We start from the raw sequence: 24,077 nt of genomic DNA on the forward strand, positions 1-24,077 counted from the left end.
GGGACCCATGTGGGCATTCTGAGGGAGAGCCCACATGGGATTAGTGTGAGTTTTGCCCTGCCCACACTGCCCCACAGAAAACCCACAACTACCCACAGTGGGTCTGCACGGACATGTTTGCTAGGTAGCATTATGGCAGTGTTTCAATTTCGAATGTTTCATGCTGGGATTGTGTGACACCACCTACCTGGAACTCAATTCTAAATAGGAAATATTAGGATTCAAACCATTTTCATCCATCATAAATGGCCAAGATGCCAGAGCACAGATTTAGTTTTTGTGACGTGGTAGAATCTTCCTGCTGGCACATGGCAGCTTCTCAAATCTGTTTTATGTGATAGTGAACTCAGTCATGGTTGGGGTTTGTGACTGTTGGTAAGGCAGAAAAAACAATTAGATGTTAACTTGAGCTCCATGAACAATAATGGACATTTTCCATTATTTTCTGACTTTTCATATAGTGAACAATCAATAATTAAAAGATTAGGGATTAATCAGGAATGATCCGGAGCAAGATGAGGCCCCTGGGCAGTTGCCTGCTTTGATTGGTTGGTTCATCTCTGCTGGAACATTTTTCACATTTTCTGAAGTTTTATGGACCAAGCAAATAATGGAGGAATTAAATAATGAAAATAAATGTCATTTGCAGCCATTAATCAGACTTTAAATAACATTTGAACTGTTGTGTGAATTATTTAAACCACCTCATTTGTCTTTCCTGTAGTTTTAACCAGTTTGTTTTTACAGACTGTAGTACAGAGGCCCTCATCGGGGTGTCTGCACTGAGGACAGTCATCACAGCCAAACAGAGACGAGCTTTACATTTTTTAGGAGTGGAGTTGATTTTGCAAAATAAATAACACTGCGAGCAGAAATACTACACCCTGCATTCCAGCACAGGCGTGTATTATAGCCTCCGCTTCACGCAGCCATGTGTTGGTGTCGGTATTGAACTTCCTCGTCCTGCAGAAGAAGGATAGAGGCGTGACGTCGCTGCCCGCAGAGAGGCCCGTACGCCAGGAGGAGACAGGCAGGGACGCGCCGTGCGGGGACGGACGCTGCTGCTGCCGCAGAGCAGACTGCTGCGAGACGCAGGAGCAACAAGGGCACAAAACAACCGGCAACCACGGCAACTTTGCAGAGACAACAGACAGCCATAATGCGGCACCGCCCGCCGACCCCGGAGCTGATGTGACTGTGCACACACTCAGAGCAGGGAGGAAGCGGCGGACAGCACCACCACCTCTCCCCCGGTTGCCTCGCCTCGTCTCGGTGTGCGGGGCAAGTCGGTCGGTCGGTCGGTCTGTCTGTCTTTCTGGTGGGTGGGGGACATGTCCTCGCTAACCGTAGAGGAGGACCAGAAATGGGTACCGACACACGTCCAGGTGACGGTGCTGAGAGGCAGGGGCTTACGGGGCAAGGGCAAGCACGGCACCAGCGATGTGTACACCATCATCCAGCTGGGGAAGGAGAAATACTCGACCTGCGTGGTGGAGAAGACCACCGAGCCGGAGTGGAGGGAGGAGTGCTCGTTCGAGCTGCAGCCCGGCGTGCTGGAGAGCCGCGGGCGGAGCGACTACCCAGCCGGGAGCAACGAGCTGGTCCTCACCGTGATGCACCGGGCGCTCATCGGGATGGACGTGTTCCTCGGACAGGCTGTGATTCAGCTGGATAAGCTCTTTGGCGAGAGTAGATGCGTGAAAAACGAGTAAGTTCAGCTGTACATGTAATAGCTGTGTGTGTGTGTGTGTGTGTGTGAGTGGTTTAAACATGCAAGATGAGGCTACTTTGTGGCCAAAAGCTGCATGCATATGCCCCATCTCCTTTTGCTTTTTCTGTTTTCCCATGTTCAGTGAACTCATCAGGGTGTTTCTGTCTCTTGCAGTCTGTTTCTGTCCTGTATAGTTGCTACACAGTTTGTTCTCAGACATAAACACAGCTGTCAAATCTCTGGTGCTGCATCAGGGCCCTGCAGACACACCCTCCCTCCTCCCACTGATAAACCAAACTAAACTCTGACCACTACACATCCCACTGACGCTGAAGGCCCCCCCCCAAAAAACCAGACCTTCTAGAAAACCCCATTTCCACCTCCTCCTCCCCTGGGGGGGATCCACATCAGGTGCTGGGGTTTGTTTGTTTTGTTGTGGGTTCTTAAAATTTTATTTCCCAATAGTCAGGGCATGACGTAGAGCAGGGGAGGGTGGGGTGGGGTGGATTAATGCCTGTCCCAATTCCAGGGATTATCCTACTGTTTCATGATCCGAAAGCTCTGAGGTATTTTTAGAATAACATGTTGTTTTACAGACACCCACCAACTGGAGCGCAGGTTAGGATGTAAAGAAGTGTTATTAAGTTTCCACCATTAGGTAACTCTTAACTGAGATCCATATGCAAAATAAAAGAAGATAGAAATGCAGCTTTTTGATGCACCAACTTTTGTATATAGTCTAGTTCACTGTAATCTCTTACAATTTCCAATATTACTTTCAACACCTTTCAGTGATCAGGCCTGAACTTGTTGCATTCACATGTAGGTTCGGCAGTGATAGGACAGAAATAAGCTAAAGAAAAAGTGACATTTGCACTCTAAACTCAAAAACGTCTAGTGGCAGCAATGCATTCTGGTCAATTTAGGCGACTGCCAATGGAAACATTGGACTTCCTGCTGATGTCATGACTGATTTCTCCCTGTTGTGTTTCTCCCTGAGAGTTTACTGGTGCAAAATTAAGAGTCTACATGTTTTTTTGTTTTTTTTGCATTTTTACTGCTGATGTGTTGGGTAGCTAAAACATGAGATGTGATGGCACTTTGTTTACATTTGTGGCAAGAGTAAATTACTCTTATTTCCAACATCAGCAAGTCTTTTTTAAGGTAAGTTTATTATGATCTAATCCTCTGATACTTGTGTTAAACTTGACTTGATAAAGTCGAGCTGTGGTTGAAACATAGATGATAAATCAAACCACAGGAGTTCAGTGTGTGGTCATCCTCTTGTCAGATATGTCATTGCCACAACTAAGACCCAATTTCTGGTGTGTATTCATCAGACAATTCATGCTAAACAGACAATAACTACCTGCCAATACAGCATGGATCACCAGTAAGTGCCACAGTGTTTTTGGGTGGATTCATCCTTTAAATAACATCACTACAGTAACAATCAGAGTCGCCACGTGACCTCAAACATCCTCCTTCATTCTGGCGTCCTGTTGACTGAGCACAGATTGAATATTTTGGCTTCACTCATGATGAACACAATCGTTCCTCTCACCCTCTTTTAGTTTCTGTGTCCTTTTATGGCAGTTTGATAGACGTGACTACCACCCAACCTGACTGTGCTTTCACTCACATAGAATATGAGATGAAAGGGGAACCAGTCTCCTCCTGTCGGTCCCTGTCGGAGGTGGTCACTTGAAGGTTAGAGTGTGATGATGATGTGTCAGCAGTTTGGTGCGTTGGTACATTCACTGTCTCCACGTGGTGTTCAGTGAAACTGGGCTGGTCAATAGCAACACTTCACACCATCAACCTAAAACAGCTTGGGTTTGACAGAGAACATCCAGCAGAGCATTGACCATCTTTCAGGAGAAGCTGCTGTTTTCATGCTTCTTGATGCTTGTGCTAAATGTTAAGCACTACAGTTTATAGCCGAGATTACTCAAACAGAATTAAACTGTGTATTTGCTGGGGACTATTTTCAGTTGCGTAAGTCCTTTTAAAGACAAAAGCTGCAGATCCAGTCACAGTCAACTCTACAATTTCATTTTTCACTAAGCTTTTATATTAAAGAAGATTGATGAACTGAAATGTAAAGTCAAATTTTAATGTTAAAGTGTGAAATCAGCACTTCAGTTTTGCATGTTTGGAGCTGTAAACAAAAGCAGAATGGCTCTAACAACATTATTCTGATCGCCTACTTAAGTTTAACATTTTGTTAAGTTAAGAAAGTTGTTGTACTGCTGACCTGTGGGCAGATCCTGCACTTTCAGCAAAATGGGATAATCATAAATGATAAAACAGTGTAACAGAAGCACAATTATAGAAGAATCATAAAGTTTGTGAACTGACTCAGTAATGTTTCTTATACGGCAGTATCTATTTAAAATTTACCAGCATTATCCACCAGAGGCTAGCCTGCTGGTCATACCAGACCAAGTAAGGCTATTACACCAAAGCCCTTGAGTGTATTGAATTGATGCATTTTATTGCTTATGAGTTTGACTTTTAATTGTATAAGAGAATGAATGTGGTGTTTATTCTTTTAAAAGTTAATAGTTTTAGCTTTAAAATGTTTTCTACAAAACTTAATAAAGTTAAACTTCTTAAGTGCAGTAGTTTTATTAACACAAACAGCTGTACAAGAACTTTGTTAAATTAAGTACAGCATTAAGTTAATAAAACTATTGTAGCGGTTCTCAACTGGAACCAGTTCCTGATTGTAATCCCTATCGCTGCAGACAAACAACGTAAAACAGATGACACAAAATATGCCACAAACAATCTAAAAAAGCACCTTAAAATAACTCACAGGCTTTTTAAGTACCATGAAGATAAATAAAACCAATCTAAAAAAAGACAAGTCTAACACACCCAAAACATCAGCGTCCTGTAGAGAGAGAGAAACCATAGTGTGTTGCTGCATCTTCAGAGGTTAGAAAACCTTACATTTATAATACGAAATGGATGGTTGGTTTTTCCCTACTTTTCTAAATCTTGACAAACTGTGAACCAGATGGTGTCTGACTCAAACACCACATGACCACACAGTCTTGCAGTGTTGTGGTGTGTTTTCACTTTAGGATAATCTGTGGTTTTGGGACATTCACAGCAACACCCTTTAAAAGTAAAGCTGTGTGATTTGTGTTATCTGATGGTAGAGTAATAATAGGCTCTTCAAAGTTGTCATTGCGTTTAAGGTGAGCTTTATTTACATTTGGTGATAAAACCTAGAGGGAGAGAAGACTAGTGGCTGTAAAATCTGATAATAAAAACGCATAGAAAGAATAAGTGCAATCGATAAGCTGCTCAGGTGAGATGGAGGAAAGAAAAACACAAGCTTTTAAAACCAACTCACCTCAACACAAACAGTTACTTAACATACAGATAACCATGTCATTTGTCATTTCAAAGCACACAATAAAGCACAATCACTGGGGTTGTCAGTGACAGTAGTTTTACATTTATTATTGCAGAGGTTGAGGACCGAGCTGTGTGAAGGCCAAAGCTCTGCCAAGACTCCTTCACTTTACAATTTCTAATATTTATAAAGTCCTTTAGAGGGGGTGGAGGCTTCACTGTGATATAGTGCTCGGGGTCGTATATTTCAGCAAATGGAGGCATGGCAGGTCGAAAGGGGCCTTTTCTTCTGAGCCTCTGACTTATTTTATTTCTCTCCAGGATTCATCAGTTTCCATATAGTGTACCTCTGAATCAGCGTGTTCCCGTCACAGTCAGTGGGGATGAAAGATGAGGTTTAAATGAGGATGTGGTTGTGTTGTACAAGATGGGTTTATTCTGCATATTAGATAGATGATGGCTAAAACAGTTGTAGACTGATGATTTTAGACTGGAAAAAACCTTGTACTTTGACATTGACTTTAATACGATGTCAGCTAATATCAATTATTTTCAATATTGATTAATCCACCAATTGTTTTGATTAATTGATTATTAATTTTGTCTATAAAATGTCAGAAAATTGTGAAAAATATCTGTTATATTTTCTTGGTTTGTCTGACATCCAGTCCACATCCCAAAGATTTTCAGTTCATAGTCATGTTTGACAAAGGAAAAGCATCAAATCCTCATCTTTTTGAAATGTGAAATCGTTAGCATGCTCGGCTAACTAGCTTACGAGCTAACCAAGGATGACTTCTAAAGCTAAGGACCACGTATTGGCAATTAACTAAATCATTTTTTGGGTTACTGATTATGTGGGTGAAAGACTTCTTTACAAAAGCACAGTATTTCACCGCTGTGTAGAAACTAGTCCTGGATGATAACAAGGGGTTTAGGCTAACGTTAGCGGCAGTAACGTTCCCTGAGATAGCATCACTTGAGATATCCTTTTCTGGTAAGCCTGTAAAACATATAAACATACAAAACATATATTTGAATGATCCTTTTTACTCATAATACAAGCTACATTTACAATACCAAAACAATTCCGTCTCTGTTAAGTGTTCTAAGTATTTTAATGTCATTTAAGTGATCTTCAACTCGTGAGTATCATCGTTTTTCCTCGGCCGTTAGCTTTAGCCTCCATCTTTTAGCATGATATCATGAACTGTGTGTAGCCATTAAGTGCATAATGTAGGAACCCAAATCCTTCTTTTAAAACTACTCAGCCAGAAACAGTAAAAGTTAAGCTGGTGATACTGTTTTGTTTTTAACTCTGTTAACGCTAACGCTAGCTTAAGTAGCTAGCTCACTACAGCTAGTATCTGCTAGCAACAGACATTTCAGTTGGTAAAATAAATGGCTGCTGGCTGTAAGCTTACTGTAATACCTATTCACAAATTGAAAGGCATAAAGTAACTTTTATTTAACTAAAGTTGAGCACTTAAGAATTAACATGGAGCTGTCTTGACTTGGTGCAGGTGAGACTTGAGACTTATGTTTGACTTTCTAAACAGAGTTTGAATCAGTGAATTGAATTAATAATTTAAGTGATCTGTCAAGCAAAAATGCCAAACATTGGTTGGCCTGCTTTTCTGTGTTTTTGTATATCTTTAAATTTAGTATATTGAGGTTTTGGATTGTTGGTTGAACCAAAAGAGCAAGTTGAGCTGTGACTGTGAAATTATTAAGGCACAATTTTCCCTCTTTCCTGACATTTTACAAACTAAACTGTTAATCAATAATGGAAATAATTATTGGTATAAATGACTGATGTATAATGGCACAGTTTCCCTTCTCAAATTCGCAGCCAGCAGTAGGAAAACATCCATGTGAATGCTTTATTTAAAACATGTCCAGACATGTCTGATCTTAATCAGCAATTTCTGCAGTAAATGAAGTTAGAACAGATGCCCTCAAATGGGAGGCACAGGAGGATGCAGTGGCTGTGATGAATTTGCATGTTAAACTGTCAGAGTAGAACAGATTCTTGGAAAGGTGGGCGTTGGGTGAATTCCCCTGAAGGGTCTGTCAAGAGGAAGCTACAAGAACAGCGCCAGATCAGCATACATAGTAAGGAATCCATGTTATTAACTGAAAATTAATTTAGCAGTGCTTTTTGCTGAATATTGAACTTGTCATACACAGTTTCTCAGGAGGATAATTTAAAAAATTCAGCTCTTTTTTTTCTGCAGATCAGGGATTCTTCATATTTTGGATGGCTGGTTCCTGCAGTGTTGATATAACAATTAAATTTTAAATTTTACAGCCTCTCCTTTCTATTCTATTGTTGTCTCAGTCTCATATCCCCTGTCAGGTTGTCTGTCTATAGAAAGCAAACCTCTGATGTTGTTTCAGGCCTGACTGATACTGAGGCAGGCCTGAGAATTGAACCTCCATCTGCTGAGTGAGGCAGAGAGACAGTGAGGGTGTGTGTGTGTGTGTCTGTCTATGTGTGTGATGTACATCCAGAAAAATCCTCTGCTAAGAGCCGACAGACTTTCAGTAGCTGCAGCTGAGAGAGAATATAGTCTAATGGACATCTTATATAACAGTATGACCTGACAAGTCATCCTCGATAGAATAAATGTACATCAGCTTTTTGAAAACATTTTCTCTGGGATTTATCTGGTTAATGTCAGTGAACATTATATAGGGAGCAGGATGTACAGCAACCTACATTTTACTCAGTTGCTACAACTTTATATTCCTGAGTCATGTAGAGGTTGTGTTGTTGCGTCACAGATCTGGAGGCACAGTGAAGTAAAGAAAAGCAGATGCTTGAAACCAATAGTTGTGGCTAAGGGTAAATGACATTATACCAGTATTATTAGCAGACCAGAACATCCAGAAGAGGTACACTTGTTTAAAAATCTAGGTCGCTGTGACACAGCAGCTTTGTTTTTACTCCTGTTGAGCACTCGTAGCTAGCCAACTAACCAGCATGCTAATGTAAGCAAAGAAGCTAGTTTTATGTGATGATAGCTGCCAGTCAGAGTTAGTTTCTACTTGATTTAGCAAGTTAGAAAATCAAATGTGATCCCAAAGCCCCTTAAAATTAATTCATTATCCTTTTCATTAGACAGCTAGAGATGCAAGAAAGGTTTTAGTTCGGGTCAAACCGGGCTAGTTGCAGTTCCAGGCTTCACATCTTAACCCCCAGGCCACATGGGTGTCCCTTTAATGCACATGAATAGTATTGCCAACCCATTCATAACCTTGTAAGTCATAGACAGACAGAAAGCCATTGTAATTTACTGTGTGTCCACATATCAGCTCATGAACAAATCCCCCAAATCCCTAAATATTTTCATGAGTAAGCTAATTAATCTTGAACGTCTTGAAACTAAGGACATTTAAAGGAATGGAATAATGTAATTTGGTGTGTAGTGAAACTCAGTGAATCAAATATCTCATTAGTTTTGTTTATAAAATGTCAGCTTGTTTGCTAGCTAAGTATCAGTGATGAACTGATCAGTCTCCACCCAATATCCGCGTTAATAATTGTATTGAATTGTGAAGTCTGTCCAGTATTATATGTTTTTGTAGCGACTGCTACAAAAACATCCGTTCTCACCCTGTTCTAGACTTATTTCACTTAAAAAAATGATGATTCATTTTTCTATTTGCATTTCAGCACTGGATAAATCTCAAATACAGAGGCGTACAGAGCGTACAAAGCCTGATTTTGTTACTTAACTGACAGAAGCATTTGGACACAATGTTCACAGGAATCTGGTCCTGAACTCCACATAAGATGGCCTTGTATAATAAGAACAACATCCAATAGAACTAATTTGAAAGTTGATTAAAACATATTATTTGTTGCAACCTTGTTCTCAGGATGCTTTTGTAGCTGCAGCACTGGTTTCTGTTTGTGTTGATCTACTTTTGCTCAGTGACTCATTTTACTGTTGCTTAGTACCCACTTAATGAATTTAAATGCTCAGATTTACTTCAGTGGGTTTTCAACAGGATATCATTAATTAAATAGCATATTTTTTTTTCAAAGGTGATCAGTCAAACAATCATTTTGTGTCATTATGTGGACAAAATAATTATCCTGTGATCACATTATAAAATCATAAAATTTTCTCCTCATCCATTCAATCATGGCATAATTATTTTGCGATCTCAAGTAAACAAGCTTGTTTTAAAAAGCACAAGAGGACAGTTTGTTGTTATCGTGACAAAAATCACCCATGAGCTCTGTGGTTTTCTGTCATTATCAGATGAGTGTCAGCAAATGTTAAGCAAACTATGTTACAGACCGTTGTTTAAAGGTATGTATAAATTCAGTAAACTGGTGTTAAAGGACAGTGAATTAGTAAGTCCCTGGAGTCTGCTAAAAGTTGGATGTATTTGAATTTTACCTCTGTTTCTTTTTTTTCCAATAACACTATTGTCTAATTCCACAATAAGAAGTAGCCATTTCGTTGTTTTCTGTCACTGATCCTCAATGTGAGCCTGAAAATGTGTGGTTTTAAGATACAATGCTGGGTTGTGTGAAAGTATAACGAGGGAAGTTGGTGGTGAGGTTAGAACTCATCGCATCCAGATGTGGAATGTGGTCTGGGACTTGCGGGCTGTCTGCTACTTCTGCTGATGAGGCAGGAATCCAGGCCACCGTACCACCGTTACCCACACTCCTCCTGGAGGGTTTGTTGGCCTAATTCACTGAAAGAGAAGTGATAGGAAGTGTCCACTTTGTTAACGCGAATGAAGTGGCACCCTTTGCCTACCTAGCATCATTTCTAAGAGGCCTGACACATCAAGGCAATAGTCTGCTGCTGTTGGGCTGTTGTTTAGCATCTTCGGCTCATCATTGGCTGTAGTTTTTACAGTATGTCCAGCTCCGTTGGCTTTAGTCGAACAGTGCTGGTAACATTTCTGTTGAATTAGCCTGATTAATTGGCAGCAGAGGCAGTCAGTAAGTGCTGCTTAGCTTAGCAAAAGAGCACATTTACGTTCATCAAAGATGTAGTGTTTGTTAGTCCCCATTTCTTTGGAATATAACTTGCTAGCCTTGCTGCAGGCTTCTAAATTGCAACCCATGTCTCTGATTTCTTCAGCAATTAAGAATAGATCTGCTGTTGTGCCCGTAGATGGATATTTCAACAAGTTCAGTAAATAGTCAACTGCTCAAGAGTTTTGTAGGTGATGGGGATGTCATCTCTCTACGTAGCTAGCTACAGCTACCATAGCCACATCCATGGTTCAATGATGAATCCTAAAAACTGTGGAGGTGTTTTTATTGAACAGTATTGAGCAGTAGCACAGTAAACCAGCTAAAACTCAACATGCTAGCATTGTCTTTGTGACCATGTTAGCATGATGTTGTTAGCATTAGCTCAAAGCCTGGCTGTGCCTGAGTACAGCCTCACAGAGCTGCTAGCATGGCCATATTAGTCTTTTGCATGTGTTAGAACAATAAGGATGTTTTCCTCATTTGCTTGCACTTTCTTAAGTTGTAGTGCATCAAGCTCTCTGCTGCTGTAGATAACTTTGAGCCTCACTAAACCCCTCTGACTCCTCTGCTGGAACAAAAACAAGTGTGTCTCAGCGCAAGATAACCTTAAATACCAATATATTTGTTGAATAAAGTGCTAAATTCCTCGGCTGACACAGATCCTGCGCCCTTGGCACCAGTTCTTACTTCAGAGAGTCTCCTCTGTCTGGCTCTGATACCACCCATGCTCACAGGGCCCCACAGAGACTAAAGTACATGCTGGATAAAATAGGTTGATAGCCTACTTGTCTTGTAATTTCAGCCCTGTCCTGCCTTCAAGGGTGGTTTCCAGGGATCTACTTGTTCCACAGGAGATGTATGCTTTGTAAGCTGAAGCCTAGATGGCAAGTACGGCAGCTGGAAGAGAGAATTTTCCTATTGACTCCTGAGTGGATCAGGGCGAGATGAGGAGATGGTGTCATGCTGGGACGGGGTGGAGTGTTGTGATTTCCTGTTTTTGCAAGATGGGGAAGCAGATATGCTGTTATGCTCTGCAGCTCTGGAATGAGATTGTTTATGAAAAAAATCTCTATGTAGACTCCCACAAAGTCCAAAAAAAGCAGTTAGAACATTTGGTTGTGGTACATTTTTTTATAACCCACAATGCTCTTACAGTATCAGGACAGCAGGCTTGTTGAAGTGTACTGGTGTCTGTGTGGGATGATGCTTTTGGGAAACTGGGTCCTCCTCAGTAACAGACTGTGCTCTGCCTGAGTACGTGGGCTTCAAAATGTAGGCTGCTGCTTCTCTCTGTGTTGCAGTTTCTGTATTTAGGGCTCATGTCTGTTTACTTATATTTGTTGTTGTCAGGCTTATTCATGCAGTACATGACCCACACACCCAGGTGCATGTGTATAAATAGGCCTGTAACTTTTTTTTCTGCATTGTCTTCGAAAAACAAGACTTTTGAAATGTTCTTAGTCAGCAGAAGCACATTTTGTCATCCAGTGCTTTTATATGAACAGTTTTCATGTAATTCAGTCTGCGTAAGTCAACTAAATACCAACAGAAATTTACATAAATTGCAGCTTTGCAAGTTTTCGACCCATGCTCTTCTCAGAATATAAAAACCAGAGACTGGGAGGGAGGGTTTAAAGAACAGTGGCCTAAATTACAATCTGTGAACGGTGAAATCAATGATGATGGCGGTAGTAGTAGCTTGACGTCTGCAAAAGAAAACCCTTACATAGCTCCCTGGTCCCGTGTTTGGAATGTGAACCCCACCTTGGCTACAGGGAGTTGGCTGCCGTGTCAGGAGGAGCACTGATACTATTGTTGGAGCATTGATGTGAAACTTGAGTCCACACCTAACAGGCATTTGAGGTATACAGTTTTAGTTGCAGGAGCCTATACACAAAAATCTGTGCTGCTTCCAAAACAAAAAGAAGAGGACAGACAGGTTTAAAACTCCGGATGTTACACTGTTGACTCATTGCTTGATAATCAGGAAACAAGATTTGATTTGATGAAATCTAAATACCTCTCCTTGATTAGAATAATTCAGCCTCGTTGCCACAGTCTGCGTCATGGGAGTGTTACTCCTCCTCCTCCTCCTCCTCCTCCTTGTGTGAATGATATCTGTTTTTCTTAATGAAAACAACTGACATTCCCCACGTCTGCTCACGTGGCGCATTTCCATTGCTGTGTATTTATGTGAGATGTAATGTTTTTTGTTCCTGTGGAGCTATAAAAAGCATTAGTGTTCCTCTCTCTTCTGTCCTCTGGGCTTCACCTGCTTGTTATTTGTGATTCTCAGAGTTGTACTGGAAGGAGTTTGTTCGTTAATTGTTTTCACTGGCATTCTTCTCCGGTGTTAACTGTGTTTTCAGGGCTGGACTTGAGGTCAGCGGCAGGATGATGATGATGATGATTACATAACAACCTGTGCTATGAATTATGTGACTTTTGTTTTTTTTTCTTCTCTGCAGCTAACAATTACGGCAGTGTTTCCGCTAGAGTGGAGATTTTTCCTGCTTCTTTTCCCATGTAATCAGAATAACTAGATGTTAGAAGTGAGCAGGACCTGCAAATAATCGCACTGGTTTTACATTATATGAGTATAAATCTGTTTTATTAACCCTCTGGAGTTTGATTTTTGCCAACTCTTTGCATCACAGAAACTCAGCTGTAAGTCTGACTTCCCATTTTGCTAATTTAATAAAGTATAAAGCTTCCAGGAATCCCAAATACACACAATATGACACAGGCGCCCATTAAAATGAACACATTTTTAGTCATAATCTCTCAAAATATTATTATGGGACAGTTCAGCGATGTAGAAAATATATTCACAGTCAAGTGTCATTTTATGCTGTTTTGGTTAGCAGGAGTGGGAGGGTTAGGGGTTTAGTAAGTAGAGAAATGATGGAGCATTAAATGACACATGAAAAAGGAAGTTGGTATGTGCATTTAGTGACACCAGGCTATTGATACACACAAATAAATTTAGGAAATTTAGACTATAATACAGTCAATTTACATGTCAAATGATTGATGTTTTTGCATCTTTTTCATTTAAAGTCTATTAAAATATGAAATATTAATAATTCACACTTTTAAGAATGTCTTAATTAAAAAATTTATATGATCCATAGACATAAATGAGACACTTTCACCTGGTTTTCTTACATTGTCCCTACATGATATATAAGTAAATAAAGCAAGTTGAAGAACAGATGGACTCCAGAGGGTTAAATATCAGATTAGACGTTTTGAATGGGCTTTTGGTTTAATGAAAATAAAGCTTTTCGTGTCTAAAAAAGATCATTTACTAATATACTTTACAGATCAGCCGCACCCTTTATTTAGACGTGTGTTAATTTTCTTCCTTGCTGTGTTTCTGCGTTGTCATACTGTACGTGTACAGATAAAAAGAAGGGGATGTTGTGGTTGAGGAGGACGGGAAGGAAAGGTTTTCTGGTCTTTAAGATAGCAGTGCAGTTAACATGTGGGGCTCCTTTCGCACATCAGCACTCTAGTCTCATTTTTCATTGATGTAGGAGCTTTCATGTCTCACCTTTGATGTTTAAACCTCCAATCTTGTAACTTTTCTGCAGTTGCACATTGGATGTTCCACAACATGACATTTAGATTTTCTTGTTGAGTCAACAGAACAGGACATTGTTGTAGTTGTTGTTCATGGAGCAGCAATTGGGTTATTTTCCCCTCTGACATCCTGTTGTATATTTGTGCAATATGGCCGTATTCACCACATTTAACGTTTCTTTTCACAACATTTCACAACCCCACGCTTGTGATTACAAAATTATGCTTAATTGCACTTCATTTAGGTAAAGACAGTTTCTGTCATGTGTTTTTTAAACTGTATTTTCATCAGTGGTTTGTGTTCAGTTTAGTAAAGATTCTTCATATTTTACTGGGGTCTTCTCCAGTATCAGTGTTGTCATTTAGGTTTGCATTATGACTTGTGGCTTCTTTGTCTTGTCCTATCTATTTCAGATTATTTACAAAATGGTTTTCAGTCTCCCTAGCATTAGATAATATTTCTGTGAAGCCACTCAATGTGAAGTCAACTAGTCCTTGATTTTGGAGCATGCGGAACTACATTAAATCGAACTGTATCAGAAAATGATTGTAAAATTTGGGCAGGTGTGTGTCACTCAGCCTCACAATGCTCATATTATTCATGAACAAAGAGGCACTGTGGTCGAGTTGTGAGGTGAAAATAAGCCAGCAGCACAGGAAGTGAAAAAAATAAAAGCACGTCGTGGTTTCAGGCCTATTTTTCATCCTCCCTGCGCCGACAACTTCCCGTTGGCAGCACAAAGTGTCAGAAACACATGTCAACCAGGGGAATTTTTCTCAGTCATATCAGGCCTTTTTATACCAGTCACAACAGACCAGATGAGACTTTCCCATGAGTCATGGTGAGGTGAACTCGTTGGCGTTGTTCCACCCACCGGTAAACAGCATTTCTAAGAACTGCTCCTCTGTGCCCGTCCTGTAAAGGAATTTACAGTTGGGTTCATCTGTTTACAGTTAGGGGTCTGTCATATTTATACAGGGCACTGACTGTGAAATCAGAAATGAGCATTGTTTTACTTCATTGTTCTTGCTTACCCGATCTTATGTCAGAAACAACAGGGTCTCCCCAAGGAATTGTGGGATGTCTGGGCACACACACAGCTTTGTGGTATTAGTAGGACACAGACACACACTCAACAGATTAGCCCCATTCATGATTACAATACAGTCATAATGCTGAACTAATTGATGACTCAAGTGTTTGGGGAGGTGAATTGTCATAACATCAGTACTCCTGACCCTACAATGAGTTTTTGTGTGTACTGCACAAAGCAGAGCAGAGTATGGTCGCTGGAGCATTTCCACCATTCAGTATTCCCATTTAAAAATTTTCTTTAAATAATTTCTTCAATGCTACTTAATTTAAAAACACTGGAGTCTCACAGAAAATGCATAAGTCCTCTAGGTTTTGGTTATGGTTATAATTAGTTTTAAGCTTTGTTTCTGAGAAATTAATTAGACTTGTTTAAACACTTCAATACCCATGATCCTTGTCCACAGTTGCCATAGAGAATAGTGAATTCAAAATGCTTCGTCACTACAGCTGAGAACAAAACATGGGGCTGTAGTTGTTAAATTACACCAGATTTTCTTTTCAGCTTTATCAACATCATAATCTGTAGTTTTCTGCAACTGTTAGTAGCTTAAGTCATAAAATATTAAATGGCAACTTTGCTGATTTTCAACCAGCTTTGTTTCATACAAAATGCATTGTCCGGTAGATACAAAGGTTGAAAATTGGCAAAGTTGCCTTTTAAAAGAATGTGATGGTGGAGCTGCAACTAACAATTATTTTCATTAGGGATCAGTCTGATCCTCTGGTGGTTTTTTTTTTTTTTTGGAGTAGCTGATTTATCATTTTGGCTGTGAAAAATCCTCACCACAGAAACTAAAGTTAAAGCTAATTTACAACAGAGAAAAGCAGCAAATCCTCGTATTTGAGAAGCTGGAACCAGTAATTGTTCTGCATTTTTTGCTTGATAGATGACTTCAGCAGTGAATCAATCATCAGAATTGTTGCTAATGAACTCATTGACTCAGTAATTAATTGTTTCGCTGCTAAATTATACACGCAGTGTGTCTGCTAAGCTCATATGGATGGATTCTTCTCTGTTGCAGGTGGTACAGACTCAACTCCAAAACAGGGAAGAAGGAGAAGGAACGAGGAGACATTCAAGTCACTGTCCAGTTCACCCGAAACAACCTGACGGCCAGCATGTACGACCTGGTCATGAAGGACAAGAGCTCCTCCACCTTCAGCAAGCTGAAAGAGCGCATGAGGGGGAAGAGGAGATCCAGCGACGAGGACTCCTCGTCGGCCGTCTTGCCGGGCGGATATGGGTCCTTGTATCGGATGCGGCATCGGCTGCCGAGCGACGGAGGCGGGGAGGAAGATTATGAGGATGACGAGGGGGGCGAGGCCCGGCGGAGCAAGATGAGGACCTTTTTCCTGAGAGGGAAGCTGAGGAAGTCATCAGACACTCGCTCCAGCACCTCGCTTGGCTCAGAGAGCAGTGAATCGTCATCGCGGGGTGGGAGCCTCAGTCCCACGGCCGGCATCAGTGTGGTGGTTTCTGACCTCTCCAACTCGCCCAGTAACAGCAGCAACCTGACCGCAGACAACAGCCCAGGTGAGAATGATCATGCATTTACTGCACATTTAGTCCAACAATAGATTTCAGTTTCACAGACATCCATCCATTTCTTCATAGTGGTTCAAGTTTACCTATTCACCAGCTGATCAGTCTCTCAATTAATTGATCAACGGTCCATAAAATGTCAGAAAATGGGACAAAATTCTGATAATAATTTCCAAGAGCCTGAGGTGGCATCTTTGATTTCCTTGTGTTATCCGACAACACAAATATATTCAAAGAAAAGCAGCAAAAGACTTTTGAGAAGGTGGAAGCAGTGACTGACTTTAAGGTTTAATTGATTATTAAAATAATTAGCAATTAAGTCTCTGTCAATCAGTTATTCGGCAGAAGAACTATTCGCTTCAGCTCTATTCTGCATCCTACTATTGTTCAGGACGATGTCCAAAAATGTCTTGTCATGTTTCATCAACAGTCCGAAACCTGTCTGTTACACAAAGTGTGAGATAATGCAAGTATCAAGTGGTTAGCGTGTCTCACTCGTGTAATCTATGTAAAACATATGTAAATTAAACAAAATTCAAAATAATCCACTTCCTCAAAAAAACATACACACTAGCCACCGCCTCACTCAGTGAACTTTTTAAAAAGATTTAAAAGTTTTCTGACTCTGAAAAGGAAGCTGCTTTTGTGTGACTGCTGGACTGGACGGACTGTGGAACTGAAACTTTTTAGCATGAACGTGCCACAGGAGTGGTGAGTGTGAAACAGGAAGAGGCTACAACTTCCTTAGTTTAATTGGCTTAGCTTAATGAAACTGCAGTAACTGTTTGTGACTGACCAAATATTCATATGGGCATATTGTGCTTTTCAGTTCTTAAATCAAAATGAATTATAGTAAAAATTTACCAGATTATATCACAGAAAGAGGTCATAGATGCTGTTTTCATAGGATTTTTCTACAGTTAATTTAATAGTTTTTAGTATTTGAGTACTGAAGGAAGTATCATAACATGTAACCATTGAGAAAATGTTGTACCCATATCATCCATGCAACCAGCTGTAACACCACAGTTGTTGTTGTAATCATCTAACACACTGAAAAGTTTTAAATTTAGACATAAATTCAGGAAATGTGTTCATCTCCTGTTGTGAAACAAGTTGATAATGGGTCTACAAAGAGTTAATTAAATTTACGTGATAATCAAACACGTGGAGCTGCTATATTTTGAGAGTTGTGCAGAGTTTATGGAGGTGTGAGCTCCTCTGAGTGCCATCTGAATTGTTAAATCACCTGACAGGAGAGCAGTGGGTGGAGAGATGTTGCACTATGAAGCAAAGCGCAACAGTTGCCGTTATACTTGAACTGATTCAAGAATCACACAGAGGGAAATTAATCCATTTCCAATCATTCTTGCACCTAAGTCGGCCAGAGATACTGACCCATCCTGCTGTGAAAAGTGTTGTCAGTCAAAGCCATTACAAGGTTTTATTACCCAATTAAGCTGCCTGCAAATTTACTTTAGTAAAGTCATTGATTACCTGCATCACTTTTCTCGCTGTTTTTCTCCCTCTTTCTTTTCATTTCCTCCTCTATCCATGTATTTGCAGAGCACACAACAAATACGTCGCCCAAGTCGTCCTCTCTCAAATGTGAGTTTGGTGATGAGGCCGGTGAGATCTCCATACCAGTGCCTCAGCCCACTGTGTGCGTTAACGGAAGCCATGCTTATAACGTCCAGCCCCTGGACTCAGGCTCAGGAAAACCTGCAGGTTCTTTAGGCCTGGGACTGTTGCAGAAGTCTTTGCCTCTGTCCATGTCTCTACAGAACCTCAGCCCGCGGGCCTCCACAGACCTCCCCAAAGGTCCTGTGGGAGACGGGCGCCGCTGGTCTTTTGACAAACCCGGCGAGGAGGAAAAGGCTGCCATAGCAGCGGCTCTGGAGCAGAGTGGCCCCATGCAGGTTGAAGAAGAGGAGTGTTTAGGACAGGCTGTTCTGCCCAAAGCTGCCTCCACGGCAGAGCTAGAAAGCCAGGGGAAGAAGCAGAGGAGGAACTTTTTCTCCCATGGGAGGAGTGAGTCTGCTGGGAAGGGGCAGAGTCAGTCCAAGAATGGGTCTGAACAGGCCCCTGCGGCCACTGAGGAGAAACACAAGGGATGGTTTGGATCAAAGGACTCGCACAGCAAACCCAGGTGAGATACACACTGTGATCACAGAGAAGACTGACGACACACCGACAGGTTCATTTGTTACAGCATCAAACAGGTGATGAATCATTGTTTCAGTATGAATATAAATTGAATCAAGAGGGTGAAAAGTAGCCAACATGCTCATGAGCCCGCTGAGAGTTTGTACTTGCACTGAGGCATCTAGTTGCATGAAGCAGCTAGCCTGACTCTGTTTAAAGTTCAAACTACACCTACCAACACCTTTAAATTTCAGTAATTAGCATTTGTCATACTCATTTAAAAGAAAAAAAATCTGTACACAATTTTTGGTTTCAGAGGGAGATGCAAGAAAAAGTCAGAGAACCCTTTAGAATTAGCTGGTTTTCTGCATTATTTGGTCATACAAATGTGATCTCATCTTCATCCCTGTTGGGTTAAGGTCTGGGCTTTGACTGTAGTAGATTTGCTTCAGTGTTTAGAGTCATTGTCCTGTTGCTGTCCTGGTGAGTGGTCCAGGCTCAGAGGTTGCAAAGCCTAAAAGCCTAAATCATGACGCTCCCTCCACTGTACTTCACTGTTGGCATGATGTTTTCATGTTGGTGTGCAGTGTTCCTTTTATGCCCCAAACAATTCTACCTCAGTTATATAAATGCAGGTAATTTCTGTTTCTTGACAGCCAGTTTTATATAAGTCTGCACAGGCACAAGTGCTAGCACACCTTGCAGCTTTACTGTAATGAGAAGACTGCAGGAGTTAACTTTAACTTCCCCCTAAAACCAAAAATTCTTGCTTTCACATTTATTTTGTGTACAAATGAAGTCAAACGAGATTCAACATGTTAATGGGTCGGCTTTAGAGGTGTTAATAGAGGCCTCTCACCTCCAGCTCCATTCTTAAAATACAGAGATAAGAGGAAAGGAAAGGAAGCAAATTTTCCAAAATGTTGAGCAGGGTAGTTTTTACTGTGAGGCTATTTTATTGGTTACATGATACCTCGCTGTTTGTAGGAGGTGTGGGTGGTCAGGAGTGGTGGTTCTGTCTTCCCGAATTGCTTCCCATATATTGTGAACATTTGTAATCGTGGTTTCGGTCGTGGTTTCAGAATGGTTACACCCCTAGTAAAGAATATTTGCTGTGTACCACAGTTCTCTAATGAAACTTGCAGAGGCTTAAATTGGAGTAAATACTTAAAATGTACCCAAGTTACCTGAGGGCATTTTGTCGGAACAGCTATCAGACTGGTTGTTTACTTCCTGTGTGCCAGCATGGCTGCTAGACATTGCTTCCAGCTCTGTACACATCCCTCCTTCAGCTCCTGGACTCAGTCTCTGGTTACAGCAGGTATCTGCAATGCAGATGGAGGAGGGGAGCTGCTGGTGTGAAATTAGCTCTATCAAGCTGAAGCGTTGTGCTCGCTGTAATATGGTTCAGTAACAATGTCAATTTCATAGGAAAGATGATGATGTGAGCTGGAACAGTCCTTGTTCTCTCACAGGTTTTGTGTATATATGTCCATGTGTAGAGGTGTGGGGTTTGTCTACATTTCTACTGTGTGTGTGTGTGTGTGTGTGTGTGTGTGTGTGTGTGTGGTGTGGGCAGGGAGAAGGGAGGGAAGAAAACTCCATCTCATTTTATTTCCACTTCTATCACAAGCACATTGCTTAAGTGGGTAATTTATTTGGGAGTTCTCACCTGCTGTGCTGTACTTTCTCTTGTACTGCTCCCTGTTGTGAGTGCATTGTTCCTGCACAGTTTTACATAAAATTAATCTTTGATTCAGGTTTCCAGAAACCCTCAAACAATTATTTTCCTTTAAATTTTTATTCGTTTACTTAACCAAGTCTGAAAAACCAAGCACAGTGTTATAACATTTTCATCCACAGAGCGTAAACAAAATATTGAACTGATAAGCACCTGCTGATTGAAGCGAGGTCAGCTATTCTGGACCATAGTACACTCAATACCTTTCTGCCAGCTCTGTAACTATACATTTTCATAGCCTACACACCCACATGCTTTTAGGTTCTTGGGCGGGGGAAAAGTGCCAAGTTGGCAGCAGTAGCACTAAGTAATCACTACACCCAGCTGCATCAACTTTTCTCGCTAAATATTACATCATAGCCCTATGAAAACACAGGTGAGGAAACAGATGTTTTAAGGTGCATATTGTCATCAGTTTTGCAAGATATGAGAAAATGTAGAATTTATTTCAACAATTAATACAGTTTTTAGCTGCAGAATTTTCTTGTGATTTAGATTTTTTCAGTTACTCGAATAGTAAGTTTTAGCTTGTACAAAAAACAGAAAATCCTATTATTAGTAGTGACAAACTGACAGCATAATAAGCCCTGACTCCTCAGTTCTAATTAGCTATACAGCACATTTTAGCATCTTTCAGCTCATTTTTTTCAATTTTACAGCCTGCAGCTTAACCTTTTTTCCTGCATTTAGTGGCAATGCACAGCTGAAAAGCACTAATATAATTACTGTATGCTACCTGCCCAACAGCAAACAACAAACAGACAAAGTTAGTGACGAGCTGGTACATAAAGGGGCAGTTAGCAGCTAAAGAGCCAGATATTTCCTTTAGGAGTTGGAAAGTAAAAGGGAGTTAAAAGAAGAGTGAGTATTAGAAACGTGATGATGACTGCTAAGGTTGAACTGTGTTTGCTAAATGTGTACACTGGCAACTCCTTAGCACCATGTTCATTGTAACAAGTGAACGATATGTCAGTGTTGTGTTTACAGCTTGTTGCACTGCCCCCAAGTGACAAACAAAATCAGTTATTGAAGGTGTAAAGGTGTTTTATGGACAATGAAATGTCAATATAACCTCCACTATAGGCAACAAAAGTGCCAGGGATTAATTAAAACAAGGTTTAAGGGAATTAAAAGATCTGTATATTTTGAATAAATTAGATAAAACCTGTTTAAAGACAAAATCAAGATGTGATTTGAGACAGAAAACCTACTGCAGACCTTAAGTGTAGCCATGTGAACAATCCTCACTAATTAAGAGGACTGTGTGCCCTTCCTTTCACAGCCTGGTGGTGTCACCTAAACTAGAACCCAGCACTGATCCCCACCCACCACCCCTCCCTTCTAGTCACCACCCCCCGGGTCCCCCTGTAGATCCTGCCTCTCTGGTTTCTCCACTGCATCACACTAACCCCTTCTGCCACTCACAGACCACACCACCTCCCATATCCCCCTGCAACCCTTTCTTCTCTCTCCTCCAGCACAATCCTTTCTATGAGGACATGCTAACCTCTCAGCCCCTAAAACCTGTACCGCCTCCTTTGCCCTATCTCTCCAGTTCCCGGCCCCCTATAGCTCAGCTCTTTCCACAAGGCAAGTAACCCCAACCCCACTCTGACCCACCACAACCCAACCACAGAGGACTCCGTCATTGGCACAGATGCAAAGAGTGACCTGATGACCAGAGCTGAGAGACGACCCCTTCCTCCTGCTCCCACGGAAGGGGAAAAACCTTTAAGCAAGATGCCGTCCAACCCTTTTATGTCTGCAGGGGAACTGGAACCGGATTCAGAGTGGGACGAATCCTTTGAAGCATTTGCAGCTGGCAGGCTGCAGTCTCCCGAGGATCTGGCCACAGATTGCAAAACACAGCAAAACACACCCAGTGACCATCCACTGGAACACTGCAATAAAGAAGGAGCACAATTTCCCATAACAGATGCTGATGAGAACACAAATGTGAGTGACGCACTACAACCTTGCAGAAAATTCTTATCTGAAGCTAATAAAGCGACCAGTCAGGTGACCAACGCTAACACATATCACTTTGACACATTTGCACAATTCCTTGAAACAATCCCAGAACACAGAAGCTTTGACAGTGACACCATAACTTTAAATACGTCTGCTGACTCACCAGAACTTGATGCTTGCACTGAAATTAATCAAGGTAACAGTAGTACTACTAACACAAATGATATAACTGACACTAATGAGCACCAAGTGCCCTGTCACACGTCATCTACGCAGCTCAACAGCAGCTCCCCGGACCCTGGTTCATCAGGTCTTGGCAGCTCAGCAGAAGAAGATTTCCTCTCCTGTCTTTCTTCTTATTCAGACAAATTTTCTGCATCCTCCTCCGAGGAAGCGGAGGCACAGACCTTTGAAAGCAACATCCCGGGCTTTGAGAAATCTTCTGACTCAGTTGTGGCTAACAATTCAAAGCCCTCTGAGTCTGAAGATGACATCACTGACAGGTCAAATGATCGGTCTTTACTTGACGTAGCACAGGAAACTGTTATTCAGCAGCAGGATGGTGATGAAAAGGTAGATTCAAACGATTCATTGGCACATCAGCAGCTCGTGGTCGCTGCAAGAGAGAAAGAAACTGAAGGTGCAGATTCTCCGACACTAAATATTTCTAATGTAGTGAGCCCTGATCTGTTGCCTGAACTCTCTGAACTACAACCAGAATCAAACGTTTCTTTACAGTCTGGTGATGAATGTAAAGAGAAAGGCATAGATGAACTCAGCAGCTCCATAGTGGAGCCCAGTGATAGCTCTGTAAATAACTGTATAGACGTGAAGCCTCCTGCGACTCCAGATGACGAACTCTCCTCCACACTCCCATCATTATACATCATAACCTCCTCCCCTGAAGTGAGGCAGCGTTCATCTGACTCACCCTTTGGAAGCACTAGTTTAGGAGGGCAGGATGCTAGCCGGTTTTCTCCAGTGCCATTTGGGGCTCTTGATGATTTCCTCAACCCCAGTCCTAGTCACGACTTTGACAACACACTACCGCACACTCAGATGTCTGATCAGAGCTCCAGCAGCTTTCTCCAAAGCCTCTATGTCAGCACCGACTCGCAGGGTTACCAAACCTGTGAGTCTCACCTGCCCTCCAAGTGCTCCAGCGTCTCAGAGCCAGAGGAGACGCTACACTCTGCGAACTCGACGCTCTGTGGTGAGCTGAGCGAGAGTCAGACGACTGCAGATGCCGCTTTGGGCCAAGAAGATTCCTCCACTGCTTCCAAGCCACCTAACAGGGAAATCAATCAAAGCGACAGATTTGAAGAAGCCTGCCGAGCCGATGACAAGACAGCGACTCTCAAGACAAATTTCATGATAGGGGATGATTTTGGTTTACAAATACTCCCTGCAGCATCAAAAGACTCTTGCACAAGCTGTAATCCAGAGAGGCACAGCGAAGGAGGTGTGGAAAGCCTGCATGCTGTCTTAGATGACAAATTCTCAAAATGCCCTCAGGCCCAGTCTGCTATGCTACACCGCTCGCAGTCTGAGGGCACACTGACGCCTGCCTTTGACGAGCTCATCCTGCCGTCTTTTGGCAGCGATCCCGGCGCGTTACAGGCGTCGTCCTCGGCTCAGCCAGGCCCCAGTCTCCCCTGTCTGACCTCCTTTGCTCTTTCTCTAACTCCTGAAAGTAGTAGCCTCCCTGTAGCGCTCTTTTCCTTCCCTCCCCTACTTGCCAACGCCTCGGCGGGGTCACCACCCAGCGTGGCACGAGCCCCTGCGCCAAAGCCCGAGGAGACGCGGCAGCAGCCACAGTGGCAGCCAGCAGCCAATCAGGAGAACAGGTGAGGTTGCACATGTTCGGTGCTCGGTGAAACGGTGGAGGGAAAGCACTTGATCCAA

The 24,077-nt window shown here is 41.8% G+C and overlaps 1 protein-coding gene across 3 annotated transcripts in view; it reads left to right on the top strand.

Annotated features, from left to right (window-relative positions):
- The first annotated feature begins 901 nt into the window (after positions 1–901).
- Positions 902–24,077, top strand: part of rab11fip5a (RAB11 family interacting protein 5a (class I)) — a 29,176-nt gene continuing 6,000 nt past the window's right edge. The window contains exons 1-4 of one of the 3 annotated variants that reach the window (XM_018666252.2): positions 902–1,708; positions 15,795–16,306; positions 17,882–18,464; positions 21,484–22,094. In XM_018666252.2, coding sequence (XP_018521768.1) covers positions 1,332–1,708; positions 15,795–16,306; positions 17,882–18,464; positions 21,484–21,799 — 1,788 coding nt within the window. In that variant the 5' untranslated portion in view covers positions 902–1,331 and the 3' untranslated portion in view covers positions 21,800–22,094. Of the gene's footprint in view, positions 1,709–15,794; positions 16,307–17,881; positions 18,465–21,483; positions 22,095–24,077 lie in introns of those variants that run through there. The other 2 variants (XM_051078042.1, XM_018666251.2) reach the window with 2 other exon arrangements.

The sequence above is a fragment of the Lates calcarifer genome, linkage group LG19, assembly GCF_001640805.2.
Source record: "Lates calcarifer isolate ASB-BC8 linkage group LG19, TLL_Latcal_v3, whole genome shotgun sequence".
Taxonomy (NCBI): domain Eukaryota; kingdom Metazoa; phylum Chordata; class Actinopteri; family Centropomidae; genus Lates; species Lates calcarifer.